Raw genomic sequence first — 21,382 nt, forward strand, 5'->3', positions numbered from 1 at the left:
CTTGCACAGCCAATGATAACGGGATTAGCGCGGGAAGGAGTAGGAGGGGAGAAAAGGCAGAAGAGGTATTGGAGAAATTACTTACCTGATAATTTCGTTTTCCTTAGTGTAGACAGATGGACTCAGGACCAATGGGTATAGTGTACTCCTGATAGTAGTTGGAGGCAGATCAGATTTCAATCTGATGTCAGCCCTAGTACATATACCCCTGCAGGAAGTGCAGCTCTTCAGTATTCTCCTCGAAAAGCATTGTGGATATATGTGTGACTAATTTGAATAACTTCATAACTTGAATATCTTGATTAACTTTATAACTTGGTTAAATTGATTAACTTGAATCAGTTGAATTGGCTATAGCTGGAGACCGCCAGTGCCCTCAACCGGGAAACGTCGACACCCGATAGAGTGGGTGCCCTAGATGAAGGAAAGCATGGCTTAACTTTGATTCCCTTGCTCTTGGAGCTGTCCCCCGAGGCTTTCATGAATAACGGCAGCCGTGGGTGGGATTCTGAGTCCATCTGTCTACACTAAGGAAAACGAAATTATCAGGTAAGTAATTTCTCTATTTCCTAGCGTGTAGCAGATGGACTCAGGACCAATGGGATGTATAAAAGCTACTCCCGAACCGGGTGGGAGGCTGCCCGTGACCCTCTTAGTACTGCCCTTGCAAATGCTGTGTCCTCCCGAGCCTGAACATCCAGGCGGTAAAACCTGGAAAGGGTGTGGATGGAGGACCATGTCGCCGCCCTGCAGATCTCGGCGGGTGACAGCATCTTGGTTTCTGCCCAGGACACTGCCTGGGCCCTAGTAGAATGGGCCTTGATTTGTAGAGGTAGCGGCTTGCCCACTTCTACGTAGGCCGCCTTGATGACTTCCTTGATCCAGCGGGCTATGGTTGCTCGTGAGGCCGCTACCCCTTGCTTCTTCCCGCTGTGAAGGACAAACAGGTGGTCTGTCTTTCGTATGGATTCAGACATCTCCAGATATCTGGCCAGGAGTCTGCCAATGTTGAAGTGGCGTAGACTTATGGCCTCTTCCGAATTCTTACGTTCATCTGGCAATGGTAGCGAGATGGTTTGGTTAAGGTGGAAGTGAGACACCACTTTGGGGAGGAACAAGGGAACTGTGCGCAACTGGATGGTTCCAGGGGTGAGCCTGAGGAACGGCTCACGACAGGACAGTGCTTGCAGCTCGGATATGCAACGGGCTGAGCAGACTGCCAGCAGGAAGGCTGTTTTCAATGTTAACAGTCGGAGAGGCAGGCCGCGGAGAGGTCTGAACGAGACTCCTGCTAAGAAATCCAGGACCAGGTTGAGATTCCAAAGAGGTACCGGCCAATTTAGGGGTGGTTGGATGTGTTTAACTCCCTTCAGGAAGCAGGAGACATCCGGGTGAGAGGCTATGCTGCCGCTCTCGTTCTTGGCGCAGTAGCATGACAATGCGGCCACCTGTACCTTGATGGAGTTTAGGTACAATCCCTTCTGTAGGCCGTTCTGTAGGAATTCCAAGACCACGGGGATTTTGACTGAGCGATGTATGATGTTGTGATCCTCGCACCAGGCTTCGGAGTAGGGTGTCGATTACAGCTCCCGAGTATCCGCTCTTTCTCGGGTGAGCCCTCTCAATGGCCAGACCCTAAGAGAGAATCGAGCTGGGTCCTCATAGAGGATCAGTCCCTGTTGGAGCAGGTCTCTGTGTGGAGGTCGTGGCGAGGTGTTTCCTGTCAGTAATCTCCGCATGTCTGCGTACCATGGTCTTGGCCAGTCCAGGGCCACAAGAAGTACCTGTCCCCGTGTAGATTTATCTTGTGAATGATCGCACCTAGTAGGGGCCACGGTGGGTGTAGCAGAGTCTCCTGTGGCCATGTCTGAACCAGGGTATCGATGCCTTGGGACTGAGGTTCCCATCTGCGGCTAAAGTAACTGGGTACTTGGGCGTTGGGCATTGCCAGAAGGTCCATGGTTGGTGTTCCCCAACAGTTCACTATCAGTTGGAACGCTGTGGTCGACAGCTCCATTCTCCTGGGTATAGACTTTCTCTGCTGAGGTAATCCGCCGTGATGTTGTCTTTCCTGGCAATGTGGACGGCCGAGATCTCCTGGAGGTTCCCTTCCGTCCACGACATTAGGGGATCTATTTCCAGGGACACCTATTGGCTTCTGGTTCCTCCCTGACGGTTGATGTATGCCACTGTTGTGGCGTTGTCCGACATTACCCTGACTGCTTTGTCTTGGAGTCTGTGACCGAAAGGTAGGCAGGCTAGTCTGACTGCCCTGGCTTTAGGCGATTGATGTTCCACCCCGACTCTTCTGCGTTCCACTGGCCTTGGGCGGTTAACTCTTCACAGTGTGCTCCCCATCCTTGTAGGCTGGCATCTGTGGTGAGCAGGATCCAGGTCGGTGAGGATAGTCTTGTTCCCTGGCTCAGGTGGCCGTCTTGTAGCCACCACCATAGTTGGGTTCGAACTTTTCCCGGGAGCGGTAGACGTACGGTGTAGTTCTGAGACAGTGAGTGCTGTAGGGGCCTCATATGAGCTCGTGCCCATGGTACTACTTCCAGCGTGGATGCCATGAGACCGAGGACTTGTAGGTAATCCCATGCTGTGGGGCGATGTTCGCTCAGCAGGGTTCGTAACTGGTTCATCAGTTTTAATCTCCTCGCCGGTGTCAGGATGACCTTGTCTTCCCTGGTGTCGAATCGGACTCCTAAGTATTCCAGGGTCTGTGAGGGTTGCAGACAGCTCTTGTTTGTGTTGACCACCCATCCGAGGCTCTCCAGTAGGGTCTTTGCTCTGCTGGTTGTCTGGCGACTTTCCTCTGGGGATTTCGCCCTTGCCCTAGGTAAGGGTGTACGAGGATTCCTTCCTTCCTCAGTGTTGCTGGCACCACCACTATTATCTTGCTGAACGTCTGGAGTGCTGTGGCTAACCCGAAGGGTAATGCCACAGCATCCTGGTAGTGACGGTCCAGGATTTTGAAGCGAAGGAAGCGCTGATGTTCTTGATGGATCGTAATGTGTAGGTAGGCTTCTGACAGATCCAGGGATGTGAGGAATTCTCCCGGTAGTATCGCCCTTATTACAGAGTGTAGGGTTTCCATGCGGAAGCAGGGGATCCTCAGGTGGCGGTTGACTGACTTGAGGTCCAGGATGAGCCTGAATGTTTCCTCTTTCTTGGGGACGATAAAATAAATACTGGGCACTATTCCATTTATTTGTTGCGGAGGCACTGGGGTTATGGCCTCTAGGGCCAGTAATCTGGTCAGAGTTGCCTCCACTGCCACCCTCTTGGAGGGGTCGTGGCAGGGGGATTCCACAAACTTGTCCTGAGGGGTTCGGAGGAAGTCCAGGTAGTACCCCTCTCGAATGATGGTTAGGACCCACTTGTCCGAAGTTATCTCGACCCATCTTTGGTAGAATAGGGCAAGTCTGCCCCCTATGGCTTCTTCCTTTGGACGGGTCGGCCGAATCTCATTGTGGGTTGCGGCTGGGGCCGGGGCCCGAGCTGGTTCCCCTTTTGTTGTGCTTGCTCCAAAAGGACTGGTTCCTGCCTGTAGGACGAGGCACGTGATAAGAGTTTCTGTATGGATTGAAGCGCTGCAAACTTCTGCCCCTGGAAGATCGGGGGAAGGGTCGTTGGTGTTTCTTATTCCTGTCCTCTGGTAGTCGTGGCAATAGGGACTCGCCCCATTTGTTAGCCAGTTTCTCTAGTTCGCTGCCCTTAAAGGGCATCCTTGTGAGTCGTATTTTGGAAGATGCGTCGGCCGACCAGCTTCGGAGCCAGAGTTGCCTCCTGGCTGCCACCGCTGATGACACTCCTCTAGCTGCGGTGCACACCAAGTCCGTTGAATTTGTTCTAACGCTGTGAGAGCGTGCAGGTAGTCACTAACTGCTATGGAGACGGAAAATACTGAAGAGCTGCATTTCCTACAGGGGTATATGTACTAGGGCTGACGTCAGATTGAAATCTGATCTGTCTCCAACTGGTATCAGGAGTACACTATACCCATTGGTCCTGAGTCCATCTGCTACACGCTAGGAAAAGTAGGAATATAAACAGGCTAGGAAGCTGGGTTAACGGTCGGAGTAGGGGTTTGAATTGGGGTGTTGTGATTGGCAGCAAATAAGGAATGACATGGCAGCAAATTGGCGCCATTCGAGTCGGAGCAGTGTGATGAGAGGGTGCACGGGGCTCATGATCCAGAGTGTGAGGAATTTAGGTGTACGTATAAAATCAATAATGATAAATATAATAGTAAGAAACCATCCAGTCAACTCGCAGTTAGTCTGGGATATTGTTAATAGTAGCCCATCTGAACTGTTGGTATAAGAGGTCACGGTGTAGGCCCATGCGTTTGGGAGGATCGGATTTCTTTCCTACATAGCGGCTCTTTTTCCCCATTATTATCCAGTTCCCATTGCAGGGAGGATAGGTAGCATCGGTGGAACAGATGATGAGAAAGGGTAGGGAGAGAGGAGCACATGCGGCCCTCCGTTCGGGCAGGCCTTTGGTCAGCAGACGAGGCAGAGCAACGTCAGGGCCCCATTTTGCGGGACCGGCAGGTTCCCCTTCGGCAGCGCAGCCTAGTGAGTCAGGCGTTAAATTTTTCGATGCCAGTTCGGGGAAAGCGGGCTGGAAGCAGGACCAGCCGTAGGGCCAAGGGAAAAGGGGATCGCAGCAGGCGGAGAGGATTTCTTGCCTTTAGATCTGTCTATGAATGCATCGGGTGGGGCATTCAATTCCTTTCCTAGGCCATTTCTTGGGGAGGGTGTTCAGGGCACGGCTAGGAGGGCGGAGTTTTGTTGGGAACGTAGAGGAACGGGGAAAAGGATCAGGCACGAGGATTGGGGGATGCAAGGGAGCGAGAGGAAAAGGTCACAAGGAGGCAGGGAACCCGGGGATGGGCGGCGGGCAGATATCTGTTTGCAGACACAGGGAGGGGAAGTTCCAGGAGCTGGAATCATCCAGAGGGGGCCTGAGATAAACTGAGAGGAGTCGGGTGCTTAAAAGCGGTATCTTGGTTGGGTGAGGAACACGATCTCCTAAACTGGGCCCTCATGCTGGCGTGCGGCAAAGATGTTTACCACACCAGGGAGGCAACTCGGGGGGCATTAAGTAAGGGATGAAGGCAGGTATACAGAACAATATGTGGAGCAGGCGGCTTTGGCTGGGGAAGGGAGAGGGCAGCATGGTTTTGGAGGATGGCCCACGTGGCAAAGGGAAATGGGGAGGGTGAAGGGAAAAAGGGGTCACTTGGGAGGTGGGAGGAAAGCGAGGGAAGGGGTGATGGGAGTTGGAGATATGAGACCAAAATTTCGGGTCGGGATTTGGTTATGGGACAAAAAGGGTTTGGTGGCAAGGTTTCTGCAGCTTGTGCATATGTATTTACAAATGAGCAAGATATTGCAGCACCATCCACATCATAGCACGAAGCTTGGAGAAACAGGGCCCAGCTGGGTATGCCAGAGAGGAGCAGGGCTGCTGGCACGTCGGGCAGCGGAGGCCAGGTGGTTTCGGGAGAACAGCTTGGAGAGAGTGGGGGCACAGGTGAGTTGCAAGGATCAATGGAAAGACAGGAGGGGCGAGGAGTCCACAGGAGGAAGAGAAGACCGAGGTCAGCAGGGAGTAGTTCAAGCTCGTCATCGATTTCCACATCATGTTCCTGTGAGTTGGAGAGTAAAGGGATTCAAGGGGGGGGGGGGAAGGGCCACGACAGGATATGGGTCATCCGGCATTGGCTTCTTTGACAGAGCTATGGGAAGGGGTCCCACATAAATTAAGGAGGAAAATTCGTAAAAGAAAATATATTAATATTTTCCAGTTGCTGGAAGGTAGAAGAGGGGGGCAAGAGTGATAGAAAGAAAAGTAGGAAGAAGGGAAAAAAGGCTACGAAAGGGATTAAGGTGTCTAAGAATATCATCAACTGGGTATGATGCTTTGTCCGCTTGGCTAGTGTGGTGGGTCACTTCCAGCCTGATCAGTACGGTGCGTTGCTGGCGTATGGGGATAGCATATTAGGGGCGTTTAGGGACTATGAAGGTTGGGCCTGGCTCAATTATGATGAAAAGTTTAGGGACAAGATGGCAGGGAACCGATTTATGTCTTGGGTGACTCAAGATATTAACTTGTGGTTAACCCGAATGACAAATAAGAGTGCGGGAAATCTGAAACGTGGAACGGGTGGGGTTTTGGTGGTGGGAGGGGCCAGTTCCGGTGGAGGAGGAGGGGGCAACTATTCCTTTCGTGCTAGCGGGTCAGTGGGAAAAGGGACAGCGAGCGGGAAGGGTGCGACAGGGAGTGGGGACCTATGTTGGAGATTTCATAAAGTCACGTGCCTTTTCCCAGATTGCAAGTTCCGGCATGCCTGTGCTAACTGCAATGGGGCTCACCCATCTTCCAAGTGCACTCAAGGAGGTAACACAGCGGTCAAGAGTGGAAAGTCATGAATTGTTGAGGCTGGCGGGATCGCCGGTGAGGCTGCAAACTTATCTGAATCACAAGGCAGCACAGTTGCTTTTTTGGGGTTTCAAGGAGGGTTTTCAGATTCCATATGAAGGTCCTGGGGGTGGGGGGGATACGGAATGCTAAATCAATGGGTCAATTGGAGGAGGTAGTGTGGGAAAAATTAGATTTGGAGTTGCAATTAGGGAGGATTGCGGGCCCATTCGAGGTGCCTCCATTCGATCGGATGCATCTGTCTCCTTTGGCGGTTATTCCGAAGAAAGCAGTTGGGAAGTACAGGTTGATCCTTAATTTGCCTTCTCCGAAAGGAGCATTAGTGAATGACTACCTTCCAAAAGAAAAATGTACGGTTCGTTACGCTTCATTTGATGCAGCTCTGGCATTGGTACAGCAAGTGGGGTGGAGGGCCTTGATGGCAAAGGCAAAGGTTGTTACAAATTCACCCGAGCAGTTTGCATTTATTAGGATTTTATTTTGATGGGGGTTATTTCGTTGATAGGTCGTTGCCAATGGGATGCGCCATATCTTGCACATACTTTGAAGCATTTAGTTCCTTCCTGCAGTGAATAACAGAAAGGTACACCAGATGTCAGCAAATGTTTACATTACCTGGATGATTTTTTGTTTGTGGGAGAGAGCGAGACCGAATTGTGTCGAGAGCAGTTAAAAGGGTTTTTGGAGATGGCGAAACAGTTGGGGGGGGTCTCAATAGTGGAGGACAAGATGGAGGGTCCGGCTACTAAATTGACATTCTTGGGAACTGAATTGGACTCGGATACGATGATTTCCCGATTATCGGATGACAAGGTGGTGAAATTGTGGGAGTTCGTAGGTGAGGCTAGGAGTGTGAGAAAAGTGACTCTAAAGAAAATGCAGTCGTTGATAGGGTCATTGAATTTTGCGTGTCGTGTGATACTGATGGGGAGGGCGTTCATTCAACGATTGTCTTCAGCCACTATGGGTATCAAGGCGAGTCATCATCATATACAGGTGACCCAATCCATTCAGGAAGAGCTAGGGGTGTGGGGTCTTTTTGCAGTCCTTTAATGGGGTACGGGTGATCCCAGAGTTGGAAGTAGGGAATCGGGACATAGAGTTGTTCTCGGATGCAGCGGGGGGCGCAGGGTTTGGAGTTTTCTTTAAGGGGATGTGGTGTGCTCAACCGTGGCCTAGGGACTGGGTGGACAAGGGTTTGATGAAGAATGTCACGTTTCTGGAGTTATTCCCTACAGTAGCAGCAGTAGTGATATGGAAAGAGCTCTTAGCCAACCAGAGAGTGGTATTTTGGTGTGACAATCTAGGGGTGGTTCAGGTAATTAATAATTTGACAGTGCGGTGTCCACGGGTCTCCAGGTTGCTTCGAGCATTAGTAGCGCATTGTTTAAGTAAAATGTAAGCATTAGGGCCAAGCATGAACCGGGAGAGAGATCCTCATAGCCGATGTTTTGTCTCGTTTCCAATGGAAGGTTTTTCGGGATTTGGCACCGCATGCGAAGGAGTCACCAGAGAAGTTCCCGGAAGATTTGTGGACTCTTGGACGGACGAGGAATGGAGTTTGATACAGCGGTCTGTGGCGCCAGCTACATGGGCAGCCTATACAGTGGGCAGGGCAATCGTGTCTCGTTTTTTGTGGTCCGACAGTTGGCTTTCGGGGCCAGTGCCAGAAGAGAGTTTAGTGTGTTATATTTTAAGAGCCTGGCGATTAGGATATTCAGTGGGATTGGTACGAACTCAGCTAGCGGGATTTGCCTTTCTCCAGAGGTTGCAGGGATGGGGTAACCCGCTGGGTGGGTTTTCAGATAAAGTGGGTCCTAAAGGGGTGGCAGAGGGACAGGGATGGCAAGGGAGATTTACGAAGACCAATAAGATATTTGGATTTGATTCAGTTAACAATTCACTTGTCGGCGGTATGCTGGTCCGACAATGAGGTGCTGTTCAGCACAGCTTTTTCATTGGCTTTTTTCGGGGCCATGAGAATCAGTGACTTGGTAGCAAAATCAAAAGGGGATCATTCGGATCAGGGCTCCTGGTCCGGAATGTCAAGTTGGACCCGGCAGGGGTTGAGCTCTTTTTACAGAAATCTAAAACGGACCAAAAAAGGAAAGGGCAACTCATCGCGCTCCTGCCAGCAGCGAATGTAGAGGTATGTCCAGTGCGGTTAACCAAACTATTTATGAGGGTTAGACCGTCATTACAAGGTCCTTTTCTAATTCATGAGAATGGAAAGCCGTTAACTAGGTTTCAATTCACTAGGGTATTACACATGTTGAATAGACAACTGGGGTAGAATGAGAAGTTTTACCACTCGCATTCTTTTCGAATTGGTGCAGCCACGTCAGCAGCGGAAGGGGGAATATCGGGAGCTGGTATTCAAGCTATAGGTCGATGGAAATCCAATGCCTTCCTGAAATACATCAGACAATTAAAAAAAAAATTTAAGAGGGGGGTCGTAGAAGAACTGGTTTTTAGGAGGGAGACTCCAGGGGGTAGTGGGAGCGCTTGACAGTCTTTTCTGTTTCAGAGATACTCAGGGTGGTGCGGAGCGGCGAGCATTGAGGCGGCTATATGGGGAACACTTGGATCTGGACCAGAGGCAGTGGAGTGTGTCCTGGTTCAGCAAGAGGGGCATGATGTGGGACGAACTCTTGCCATTCCTGTGAGAACGAGCGGGGTGTGCCAGATGTCTTGCTCATTCATCTTGGGGGAAACGACGTGGGAAAAAAGTCATGCCAGGAATTGATAACTTGTATCAAAAAGGACCTTTCGCAAATATGGATCCGATGGCCAATGGTGCTGCGGGGATGGTCCAATATCATCGTCAGGCTTAAATGTAAATCTGAAGTGTTATGGAAAGCAGGGATTACGAAAATGAATTGGCAGTCGGGTAAATGCGTGACCAGAGAAGGTGGTTTTTGGGTGAGACATAGATGGGAATGGGGGGGGGGTGTTTATTTCAGGGAGACTGGGTACATCTGTCGGACATTGGTATGGATTTATTTAATAATTCTATGCAAGATAGTTTGGAGGTGGTGCTGTTTAGAAGATCTGAGGCCGCAGTGGGGGGGAAACAAGAACTGGGTAAACAGTTCTTGCTGTGCTGGTATAACCCGAGCCCTAGTTACTATGGAAGAATTTGTAAGGTTCAAAAGGGGGGGGAGATGTGGGGGGCAAATTGTGCAGTTGGGGGGGGCTGCTGCACAAGAAGGACTGCGAGCTTGGAGGCTATAGCTTAGGGCCAGAGCTTGCCCTCGCTGGAGTGAGGTGGGGCAAGGGGGGGGGGGGCGAGGAGAGTGGCAGTACTTTACCTCTGGGAGGAGGGATAGAGACAAAAAAGGGGAGGAAGGGGGAAGATAAGGAGGGAGGGGGAGTTGGTGGTTACATGTTATAATTTACTATTGTCTGTAAGGGGCTCGGGTTTATGGATTAAACTGCGGCCTATGTTAAATGCCAAAAAGTGGTATGTGTTTTAATGGGGGGGGGGGGGGGGGGGAGGAGCGAGCTGAAAGCAGGTCTAATCTCCTCAATTATTAAGAACTTGTGTGTCTAATGACTCATCAGCATGGAAACTGCATAACAAAGAATGAAGTATCCAATACAAGCAAAGGGAAGGGTGAGAGAGTACTAAGGGAAATGTTTCTTGAATCAACCTATTTTAATTTATTTTTTTTTTTTGCATTGGGGGTGTTTTATCAATACTTATCGGTTACAAACTAAAAACAGAAAACCCTAGATATATTCTTAGCAGTGAGAACAGGAATAACTGGGCAGACTGGAGGGGACAGCCGGTCTTATCTGCCACTACGTGTTGACACTAGGCACGGATTTAAGTTTTCAAAACTGAATGGCATTATTAAAGTCTAAAACAGAGGAGTTAACCAAAGCTACACATGATTAGCAGGGCTTTTTTGCTTTGTTTTAAGCGAATAGCAAATCGGGTATTCAATTAGAAGCGGCCAGGCTTGTGATAGGCCAGCGTGCGAATATACAGGGTAAATCCAGATGGAAGTGATTTACTGAGATGTTTAAAATACATCAAATACCTATTTGAACACCATGTATGGATTCTGACTTGACATGGCTTTAGGGACACAATATGTGCCTCTCTTCTCTGCCCCTCCCCCCTTCCAGGCATACTTAGCATTGCTGGCAGGTTTTCATATTAAAATGTCTTGGTATATTTTTTTTCCCCCAATTTAAGCAACTTTCTAGTGAACCATTAACATGAAGATTCCTGAGCTCTCAGCATACACTGCCCAGCAGAGTATGCGCAGCTATCACAGGTCTTATTAGAGATAAAAAGCGCCAAAGCCATGGGAATCCATGGGAATCTGGTAGCATACCTCCAGAAAGCTGTAGACCCTTTTTATCCCAAATCTAAATTTCTTTCAGTAGAAAAAAAAAAGAATTTTAAATTAGGATAGCTTTCCAATCTAAGTTTTAGTGGAGAGCAATAGGGAAAGGGCCTGGGAAGGTGAGATTTCTGGGGGCATACTGAGTGGAGGTATGGCCTAGTAGTTGGAACAGGTCAGAAGAGCCAGAAAAAACAGGGTTCAAATCCCCCTTCCCCCACTGCTGCTTCCTGTGACCTTGGGCAAGGTCACTTCACTCTCCACTGCCTCTTCTACAAGATTAGATTGTGAGCCTTCTGGGACTGGAAAGTAACTATAGTTACCTGAACTGTTAACTCACCTTGAGCTCAAATATGGAACGACAGGTAACCACATTCCAAATCTAAAATCCCCTCATTAAAAAAACTATTACAATTTTAATTTTGACAAATCCAACATCTGCTGTTTGTTGTATCCATAGAAGTCCGGCTTTAGCCTGCCTCGCTAACAGCTGCCCTCGAATTGGCCCTGCAGCAGACTGCACCTTAGGAGGGCTGCAACACAACTGTGGCAAAATTTATTGACAGCTTTTTGTAATTCTTTTCAACTTACTTTTCAACTTTTTTTTCATTCAAAGAGTGCACAGTGCTTTTGAAATATTCAGAAAGAACTCTTTACAGTGCCTTAACATGAATGCACATGTATTCAATTGTGAACTGGATGGGAATGAGGCATTTCATATCATTCAGTAATATTTCTGGAGAGATTCTGTGTTTCTTAAAAAAAAAAAAAAATAAATAAATAAGATGATGTACAATCAGAAATGTAAGAAACCCCCGAAAAATCCACTCACTGCTTCTTCATGCTCCTTCCAACAGTCATAGTCTGTTGCCATAGCAACACTTGCATAGCAGAGTCCTGCTTCCTTGGCGAGCACCACTTCAGGAATTGTGGTCATGTTGATGACATCGGCTCCCCAGAGACGAAACATCAAGCTTTCTGCCCGAGAACTGAAGCGAGGTCCCTCGATCGTTATCATCGTGCCCTTTGAGTGGCATTTGATCCCCAGCTTTTTGGCCACCTCGATAAGAACCTAAAAAATTGACAAGTAAAATCCATTGGTAACCCAAAGGCATGTAAGCGTGTGCGTGCCAACAGTGCATGCATTTTTTTTTTTTACTCAACCCACACAATTTTCAGCGTCTTGCCTAGAGTATTTAGAGCAAGGTTTTCAGTTTCACCTACTGACGTCATCACAGTCCTAGTTATATTCTGCACCTTGGTCTGGCCAATCCCACTAAACAAAGCAATGGTGCCACCATGACTTCCAACCCAGGCATTAGCAGTATTTTCAGAACATTATTCAGATTGTACTTTGAGGGACAGCACACCCCAGCGAGTGCTTGTTCCTTCTCCAGTGGCGCTCTAACACCCTGCTATAGTATCTTCTCAGAAAACCCCAAGCTCGGTCAGAAGATCTCCGACATCGCCAGCAGTTGAGAATGAGGTCTGGTCACTATGGTGTGTGAAAAGGGGATGGTTCAGTTCATAGGGCAGATGCCCAGACCAGTGGACTAGCCTGAAAACAGCGGAAAAGACCTAAGGCCTCGGAGCATGACTTCAAGGTTAGCTTCCAAAACAATAACCCCCCTCCCCCACCCTCCAGGAAATAGATCTGTTGAAGGATGAGTGAAAAGGGATTTCTGGAAACAACTCTGAAGTCTGACCAGCTTCTTGGCACAGAATTTCGGTCCTGCATTCTGACTCTGAATGTGAAATGCTTGCGCTGCACCTACACTAGGCCTTCTCGTCTATGGACTTCACTGAATCTTTGTTTAAGGCTGGAATTATTAAGTTCCCTGTTGCCAAGATCAAAGACTGATCTGTTTGCATTTGTATAAGTTGAAGTAAATGCCTAGACCTGTACCTAACTTGTGTGTCTGTTCTTCAGATCCATGAGTACACCCAGCAGGGGATCCGACAGCAGGTCAGAAAGCAACTAATGTGCAGTATTTAAAACTGGCCCGCAAATTCCAAAGCAACCTTTTTAATGTAAAGGTCACTTTTTTTTTCTCCTCAGAAATGTAAACAGTGATGTGTTTTAACCCTCTACAATCCTGAAAAAGTATTTCAAAATATTTGAGTTGGCTTTGCTGAAATGCTGCTTTTATCAACTGCTAAGAAGTCTACATATACCTTAATGAACTTTCTGCTCCTCAACGACTGAATAAAACAGAAAATGAGTGACCAAAAAACTGCTGTAGCATAGTTAGATACAGCACATATAGATGAGGCCCTTGACTCCCTGTGACAGCCTGGAGATGGATTCTGTGACAAGGCATGTGAAAATCTGAGGCATCATGTTTGCACTATAAAATATATATATATATAGCTAGATAGATATATAGATATAGATATATCTAGCCATTTAAATAGTGAAAAATGACTGCACATGGATGGTTACTTATTAGAAAAATTGTGATAACATGATCAGCACTATTTACAGACAATATAACCACACCCTACTGGATCTTCCTGACTCGTCATCCCGGTTTCAGAAGAGGTAACAGGTGCTTAGCATGCTGCTGAAATACAAATCCTGGAAGGAGCAGGGTGCCTTGACCTGCTAACTTTCATTCAATATTAAAAGGATGAGCGTATTGAACTTCATTTTGAATTCTGCTCACCTGTCATCTGTTTTATTTCAGCCATTTAAGCATACTAATGGCCTCAGTCACAAGTTCCTCATGAGATAAAAGGATTTTTCCATCTCATTAAGGTGCTTCATGACCGAGCTGCTCACCAAATTTCTAATGTCTGTGCTAGACTGCCTGGAACAGCCTCTGACGATATGGCACTTTTCTTTTTCTCACTAAAATACTATGTTTTTATAAAAATAAGATTTTTTTTTTTAAATGGATCTATAGCAACAGGCTAATTTAATGGCAGTTTCTGCAGCCATACATTCAAGTAAGGGACTTCGGATTTAAATTAATCATACATGGGAAAAACAGAATACCAGGAATTCTTCCCCTGGAACCTATTACAGTTTACTACATAGTAAATCACCAGTAAATCTCATTTATCTTTAAAACTAGATTTGCATCGTTTCTCATATATTGATATGCTTTGATAGCTAAGGTGAATGAGACATGGCACATGTTTCTGGGACAGGAGAAAGCACTGAGGCAATATGGTTAGCCACCATCTATAAATACGTGGAAAATCAACATATAGACCCGGTCAGGAAAAATATTTATTCTGATTTAATGATAAAGAGAAAACAACATATCTCAAGCATATACAAAGGAGGTAGTTTTCAATAGTGTGCATAATTCAGCACACATGGGAATACATAGGTGCACCTAAAGTTATATCTGTATTTATAGATTGCACAGGAGCTGCAAAGTTTATAAAATACCACACACGTGCATGTGTATGTTTCAGTATATGTATAGTTTTCTTTTTAATATCTACATATTTTAAACACCCATTTTATAAAAGTGCACACATTTTATGATATATGAAAATGGCATATAACTCTCAGTTAATGTGCGGAGGCAGGTATTTTATAAAGCTGGCTGAGGTATACTTGTATCTCGCCTCTGAAAACACTTGCTTGTGTGCATATTTCCAAGCACAGTTTGCTGAGACCTGCACCATTGACCCAAGTCTTCACCAGTTCACCCACATTCTCTACCACTTGCATCACACCCTCCATCCAAAAGCTGCAGACCAAAGAGAAGTCCAGATTAATTTTGGACTTTATTAGTAGGTGTAAAAGCATGTGTGCATGTTTAATGTATGCGCATATTCAATTTATAAAATATCAAATGTGTGCATACTTCCAAATCCCATGTCAGAACACTCTTCTTTGTATGTGCATACTATTCTGTGCAGCAGCTACAGTGCATATGTGCTTCTGTCCTTCTGACAATTCACTGACAAGTCGATTTTAAAAGGCCCGCATGTGCAAATACCGGGGGTTAAGTGTGTGGCTGGGTCCTGCGTGCACCGAGCGCACTGTAGAAAGGGCCCAGCCACACGCGTAATTCCCGATGCGCACAGGAGTGCCGGGCCTGAAGAAAGGGGCGGGCTGGGGGAAGTGGGGTACGGGCGGGGAGCAGGCCGGGACAGCACCATTACACGCTGTTCCAGGGAAGCGCACGCAGAGTGCGCAGAGTTTACTTCTGCTCCAGAGAAGCACTAAGTATAAAAACAAAAAAAACTGGGGATAGCTAGGGTAGGTTTATGGGTCGGAGAGGAGAGGGGAGGAGGGAGGAAGTATAGGGTTAGGAATGTTCTCTCCCAGTCCACTCCAATAAAGGAGTGGACTGGGCGGCGTATGTTATAAAATAGCCGTGTCCATGTGCACGTGCTGGGAACCGTGCGCACGGGCCTTTTAAAATCTACCCCTTATTGTGCACAGAGGCTGTTTACACGCGTATATGCCAATTTTACGAGTACAACTCATGTATAATTGTTTGAAAAATTACCTCCCCAAAATGCAAATTTAATATGATTTTAAGAAAAATAGTTTGTTACTGCTAATATTTTACCTAGTCATGCTGCACATCTTTTTCCTTTTCTGGGGCCTTCCTCTATCCTTTTTTTTCAGGACATAAAAGTGACACCAATTTCAAACCCATACTCCTCATCTTAAGGCAGGAGTGAAGGGAGGATCAAGGTGAGGACAAGACAAGAGTGCCATATGACCGCTGTGCTCAGCACCTGAGAATTTCTCCCTCTTACTCCTTAACCTCTTCCCTCAACCCTCTGACCTCGTAGATGCAAATGGGGGCTAAGCAGCCCTTAGCTTAACCAACCCACTCAACCCATTGTGCTTTATCATCGGCGATCAGAAGGGGACTGAATTAAATGGACAAACATTTGTATTCAATCTTCAAATGATGACATTGATTTAGATCCCCTTGGCTCAGAAGAATGGCTTTATACAGACTCTGGGCCCCGCACGAGAGTCTCTTGGATTGCACAGATACCAGGTGGTGTGCGCCCATCAGGATAAGAGGCATTCATTTATTTGTTTATTTAAAGAGTCTTCTATACCGATATTCGTAGAGACATCATATCGGTTTACAGCGAAACTATAGAATGGAAATTACAAAAGAACAGGTAGTGGAGAGGGGATACATTAAACCAAAGAAAAGCAAAGAAAGGGGCAAAAAATCGCAAGGGGCAACTTGATGACAGGTAAAGCACGTGCAAGTGCAAGTGCTAACATAACTATGTACAGGATAGGGGAATAACTGGAGTAATAGAAGGAGGCGATTAGGCAGGGACTGCTAAAGGTTTTGGGGGAAGGCTTGTTTGAATAGCCAAGTCTTTAATAGGGATCTGAATTCTGCAGTGCATTCATGAGGGAATTTTGTAGTGCATTCATGAGGGAAGCTCACCATTCTGAAGCAAACCCCTCCCCAATAATGTAAAACTCCAGAATTAGTCAAACCAGAATTATGATCATCTGTTCTCTGAACACCAGAGAAGAGAGTAAAGTTTAATTTTACAATTTTGGGTGTGCATCCTCTTTCTCCAGTATCATAAAAGGACACAGAAAAGAAAATGTTTTACAAATTAGATCCAATAATTACTAGAGTGTATTATATAGAGTTCCAACATTATGCTGGACTCCTGTGAAAAGCTATTTTAAGAGTACATACGGTAGTTGTTGGCAAATAAAGATGTGTTGCTAAAGTGCCTTGCCCAGGTGCACCTGTCTACTGTGTCGCTGCTGCCCCTAGTGATTCTCAGGTCTTCTTCTGCTTTCACCAGTATCCTCTATATCTGTGCTAGGCTTGCTTGGATAATATTATAGTTTAGGTCACTACCACATTTACTGCTATGTTATATCAAGCATCTCTCTCAGTTAAGTCATATTTCCTCAGTTTCCCTTTCCCAATTGCATGTGATGACTAAGATGACCCATGGGATTTTACAACCCAAATGCATAACTTTTTTTCAGTTCAAATCTCTTACTGACTTTGACATAAATAAAGAGATAAAAACATAATATTATATGTCAATAAAACATGCATAACAGCAAACATAGCTGAACCAGAACATGAGACGTGCACTGCTACAATTTGTATAATATCACAAAGTCATCAGTTCATGCTTAGTGCAATCTTAAAAAAAGGACAGGAGGAAGGAAATTAGAAAAAAAGGCAAGAAGCCCGGGGAGAGACATCATTTAAAGGTTAAAATAAAAATGATCCACAGGCCCCCACAATTCAACTCACTGGGCAATTCTTTATCTAACTGCTGCAAGCTTTTTATAATTTACAATACAAGCACATGGAGGTTCACCAAAAATGCTCATTAAGCCAAGTTTTGATTTTCCAATTGGTAAGTACAATTTTAATAGTAATAATAAGGAGAACATCAAGTCATTTCCCTTGTGAAGCAGTCAGAAAAGGGTATAGAGCAAATGATGTTAGACTACTACTACTATAGGAGAGCAGATGTAATATTTAAAAACACTGAAATTTAAGCCCATACTTCCTGCCAAAAAGATGAAGTTAGAGGACAAAGGTAAAGCATATGAGACAAGGGCACACTGGGCTCAATGCAGGACCGACATCCATATGTTGACGCTAGTCCAGCCCTATAAAGCTTCCAGGGAGTCCATAATGCAACAAAAAGAATTATTTATTTATTTTATTTATTTAGGTTTTTTATATACCGGCATTCATGATACAATCACATCATGCTGGTTTACAGTTGAACAGGGTGCAAAATAAACTTCAAACTAGACTATGGTGCGGAGAAAGCAGTTACAAATAACAAGGAAGATAGAACTGGGAGGGGAGAGAAATAAAAGGACAGGATAACGTCCTGTCCTTTTATAATTATGGCAGAAGATAATGAAACTGGAATAGTGGACTTCCAGTACTGCTCCAAGGAAAAGTTGGTTGGTATACGAAGGTCCCAAAGCTTCTCAAACTACACAGTGACTGAATTTAGCCTCTTTTATATTCTTATACAGATTAGAAACAAGGTGACCAAAGTTAAATAAGTGAGAAAATAGGGTAATAGCTTGCAGAGGGGATTGCAAACAAGGTGAGATTTATTTATTTATTTAGTACTTTTTTTATACCGACATTCATGATACAGATCATATCGTATCGGTTTACAAGGAACATCAGGTTTTAACATTAACCATAACAGAAGAAAAGGCAAAAAAAAAAAAGGTACAATAAAACCAGGGTGATGGAACTTGGAAGATGAAGAAGCTGTAGAAGATAGGTAACTCGGAACTATAACAGATCCAGTATAATATCTGCAGGCAGCCTTGCCAGGCGGCTGCCTTTAAGAAGTCGGAGGGTTATATTTAGACCTTTTAATGCCAGAAGCCAGAGTGAAAGCCGCTTCTATTTTATTTTGTTTCCTGACATCTTTAAGAAGATAGGATGCAGATCTTGAGAATAAAGTAACAAAATAACAGCAAAATGCAGATTTAATCTGCATGGGTTAGAGGAGCTGGGACTTTAGGCAGCCATCTTCTCAGCAGCTCATGAGTGCCCCTCGTCACCCACCCATGCATAATTTTATACTTTTTATTTTTTTAATGGATCCTAAGTCCTTGACCAATTTTTCAAGTCATAAAACGTTGGGTCATGTGCAAATAGGCATATTTTTCGAGAACCAAGCTCCGAAGCACCTCCCTGATTACTTTATCTTCACTCGAGCAAGTCCATTGGCCACTACCCTTCAAGTTCTGTGGCTTAACCAGTTCCTCACTTAGGAGTAAGCTTTCAAGGATGTTTCGTTCATAAGAAGCATGTACTTGTGGATATGTTATTTTATAAACGATGAGAGTACATGTGTATTTTCCAATTTGGGTACCCGTTTTGCTGGCGGAAAAAAGGGACAGGCTAGGGGAATTCCCAGGCATGGTTTTGAAGTATGTGCGTTAATTACTATTTTTTAAATGGTATATGCCCATGCATTACCAACTTATTCATACACTTTTATACCTGCTCATTGACTGGCATAAGTGAAATCGGATTTGTCTGTTGGCTGCAGTGTTTGAGTGGGCGTTCAGGGTGAACTGGCAGAGGTTCAGGGTGAAGTGCTAGAGGTGAGTCAGAAATGGACTGGGTGAACCGGCAGTGGTATCAGTGAACTGAAGATTTTAAGTATATCCGCAGCTACATAGCATTATTCCAAATATATAATCATTTAAAAAGCAAATATTAGTTGCAATTGGGGGCATTCTTTTGGTTACATTTCTCCTTCAAGTGTACGATCAAAATGCAGGGGGGGTGTCAATATTTTTTTTTTGACCCCCAAAACTATCTAATTTTATAACTCAGAGGCAAATTTCTATCTCCTCTCTGAATTCTTCTTCTCCTCCTATGATATCAGCTCCTCGCAACGATGGCTAATGTGTATGTTTTGCTGAGTCTCGTTTTATTGTTAATTCTTCTCTCTTTATCAATACTCTCCCCCTATTTGTGGATAAATCTATACCTGTCACACTTATAAGCACAAATGCTATACCATGAACAGTTTTGAAAGTTAGGCTCCCTGTTAACTTCCTGAACTACTCCCATACTGGCTAGTTTGTTAACCAGTTTTCTGTGTGGAATAGTGTTGAAGGTCTTACTGAAGTTTAGACAGGCGGGCCCATCTTTAGACTGGTAGAAATGGTACGACCACACTGGGCTTCAACAGTGGTAGCACAGAACAGGTCTAAAGATGGCCCTGCAATATGGGATAGCAGGAGAAGGAGCAGCCCAGGAGAGCTCACTGAATGCAGGCTGGCAGAAGGAGGAACAGGAGAGAGGAAAGAAGAACTGAGGCAAGGAAATACAAGGGACAAGGGGGAGGAAGAAGAGAAGGATGGGGAAAAAAGGGAGGGAAAAGTGAAAGAAAAGGAAGGTGAAAGAAATAAGGGAAGGGGACAGAGAAGATGAGGGGAGGGTATGATGAAAGACAATAGGCAGGTGAAGGGGCGGGAGGTATGGACACAGCAGGGAAGTGAAGCAGAGAGAAGGATGGAAAGTGAGAGTGCTGGTAAAGAGTGAAGTATGAAAAAGAGAGAGAAACAGAATAAAGAGGCTCAAACAAAAAATAAAATATGGGACAGAGAAATTACATGGGGAAAAAGAGAGGAGGCAAAGCTCATAAAAGATTAAAAAATAAAACCCAGAAAATAAAACAGAATTATGAAGAACGACAAAACAGAAGAAATAATATAGAAATAAATGGAAGCCAAAATAATTAACCCTAAATGAATAAACCTGAGCAAAAGAATTTCAAAGAATAAAGAAAAATACAGGAAGCTGGACAGAAATAGGAAAGAGAGAAACAGAAGAAAAGAAGCAATAGAAGAGAGGGAATTAAAAAAAATCACAAAAAGTTGGAAAACATTTTATTAATAATTATTAATTACAATATAAAGAACAATGGACAGAAAGGATGAGTGATGGGCAGGATTAGAAGGAAGAAGAGAATTTTGAAAACATGAGGTGCAATCTAGCAAGCCCAAAGAATGGTCTAAGGTCTGGCAGCTAAGATTTAATACTAAAACATGTAAAGTCATGCATTTGGGCTGCAAAAACCCAAGGGAGAGGTGCTGTATGAGAGGTAAAATTCTTCTAAGCACAAAAGAAAGGTGTATGGGGGTGATCGTATTTGATGATCTTAAGGTGGCCAAACAGGTGAATAAATTGATGGCAAAAGCCAGAAAGATGCTTGGCTGCATAGGGAGAGGAATGGTCAGCAGAAAAAGGGAGGTGATACTGCCCCAGTATAGGTCCCTGGTGAGACCTCATTTTGAATATTGTGTACAATTCTGGAGACCGCACCTTCAAAAGGATATAAAACAGGATGGAGTTGGTCCAGAGGATGCCTACTAAAATGGTCTAAAGCATATGGGGATTCTATCTAAACATATATGCCCTAGAGGAAAGGTGGGATGGGGGATATGCTAGAGTCATTTTAATACCGCCAGGGAAAAAAGGCTCTAGAACAAGGGGTCATGGGATGAGGGTGAAGAGGGCTAGACTCAGGAGTAATCTTACCAAATAATATTTCTTTACAGAGAGTGCAGAGGTGGTAGAGACAATAACCGTATCTGAATTCAAGAAAGCATGGGATAAATACAGGGGAATGCTGAGGGGGTGGGTAGGGACTATAAAGCTGAATAATTGGTGTGGATGGGCAGACTAGAAAAGCTGTATTTTCTTTTTCTGCCAACATGTTTCAAAGTAAACTTACTTCTTGAGTTCCAGGGTATTCTTATAAAGTGAGGTACAGAGGAGGATGTAGATGAAGGCATCAGTGTTACAAAATGGACATGGATGAAAAGAAGAGGTTGCAAACAATTTAGAGACAGGCCCATCAGTGGACCAACTGGCACTCTGGGTAGTCCGGGTGGGGGCACCCTGGGATGATGCAGCCAGCTAATCGAGGTTCCCAATCAATGCGCCCGCATGTGAGCTCATGAGAGCTCCTGCCACTAGAGCTGAACTATGGAGCATTGGCACTCTGCCACCTAACAGAACACATTGGCAGGCCCAGGTGGCCTCCTCTCTCACCCATCCCTTCTGACAGCCGTGCCTAGAGGGTCT

General features: G+C 45.4%; 1 protein-coding gene across 3 annotated transcripts in view; it reads right to left on the minus strand.

The window, feature by feature from the left end:
• The window catches only part of MTAP (methylthioadenosine phosphorylase), a 192,801-nt gene that overhangs the window by 66,432 nt on the left and 104,987 nt on the right, over positions 1-21,382 (minus strand). For all 3 annotated transcript variants that reach the window (XM_029606853.1, XM_029606844.1, XM_029606862.1), the window contains exon 6: positions 11,641-11,880. In XM_029606853.1, the coding sequence (XP_029462713.1) occupies positions 11,641-11,880 (240 nt within the window). The remainder of the gene's footprint in view (positions 1-11,640; positions 11,881-21,382) is intronic.

Source organism: Rhinatrema bivittatum, chromosome 1, assembly GCF_901001135.1.
Source record: "Rhinatrema bivittatum chromosome 1, aRhiBiv1.1, whole genome shotgun sequence".
Taxonomy (NCBI): Eukaryota; Metazoa; Chordata; class Amphibia; order Gymnophiona; family Rhinatrematidae; genus Rhinatrema; species Rhinatrema bivittatum.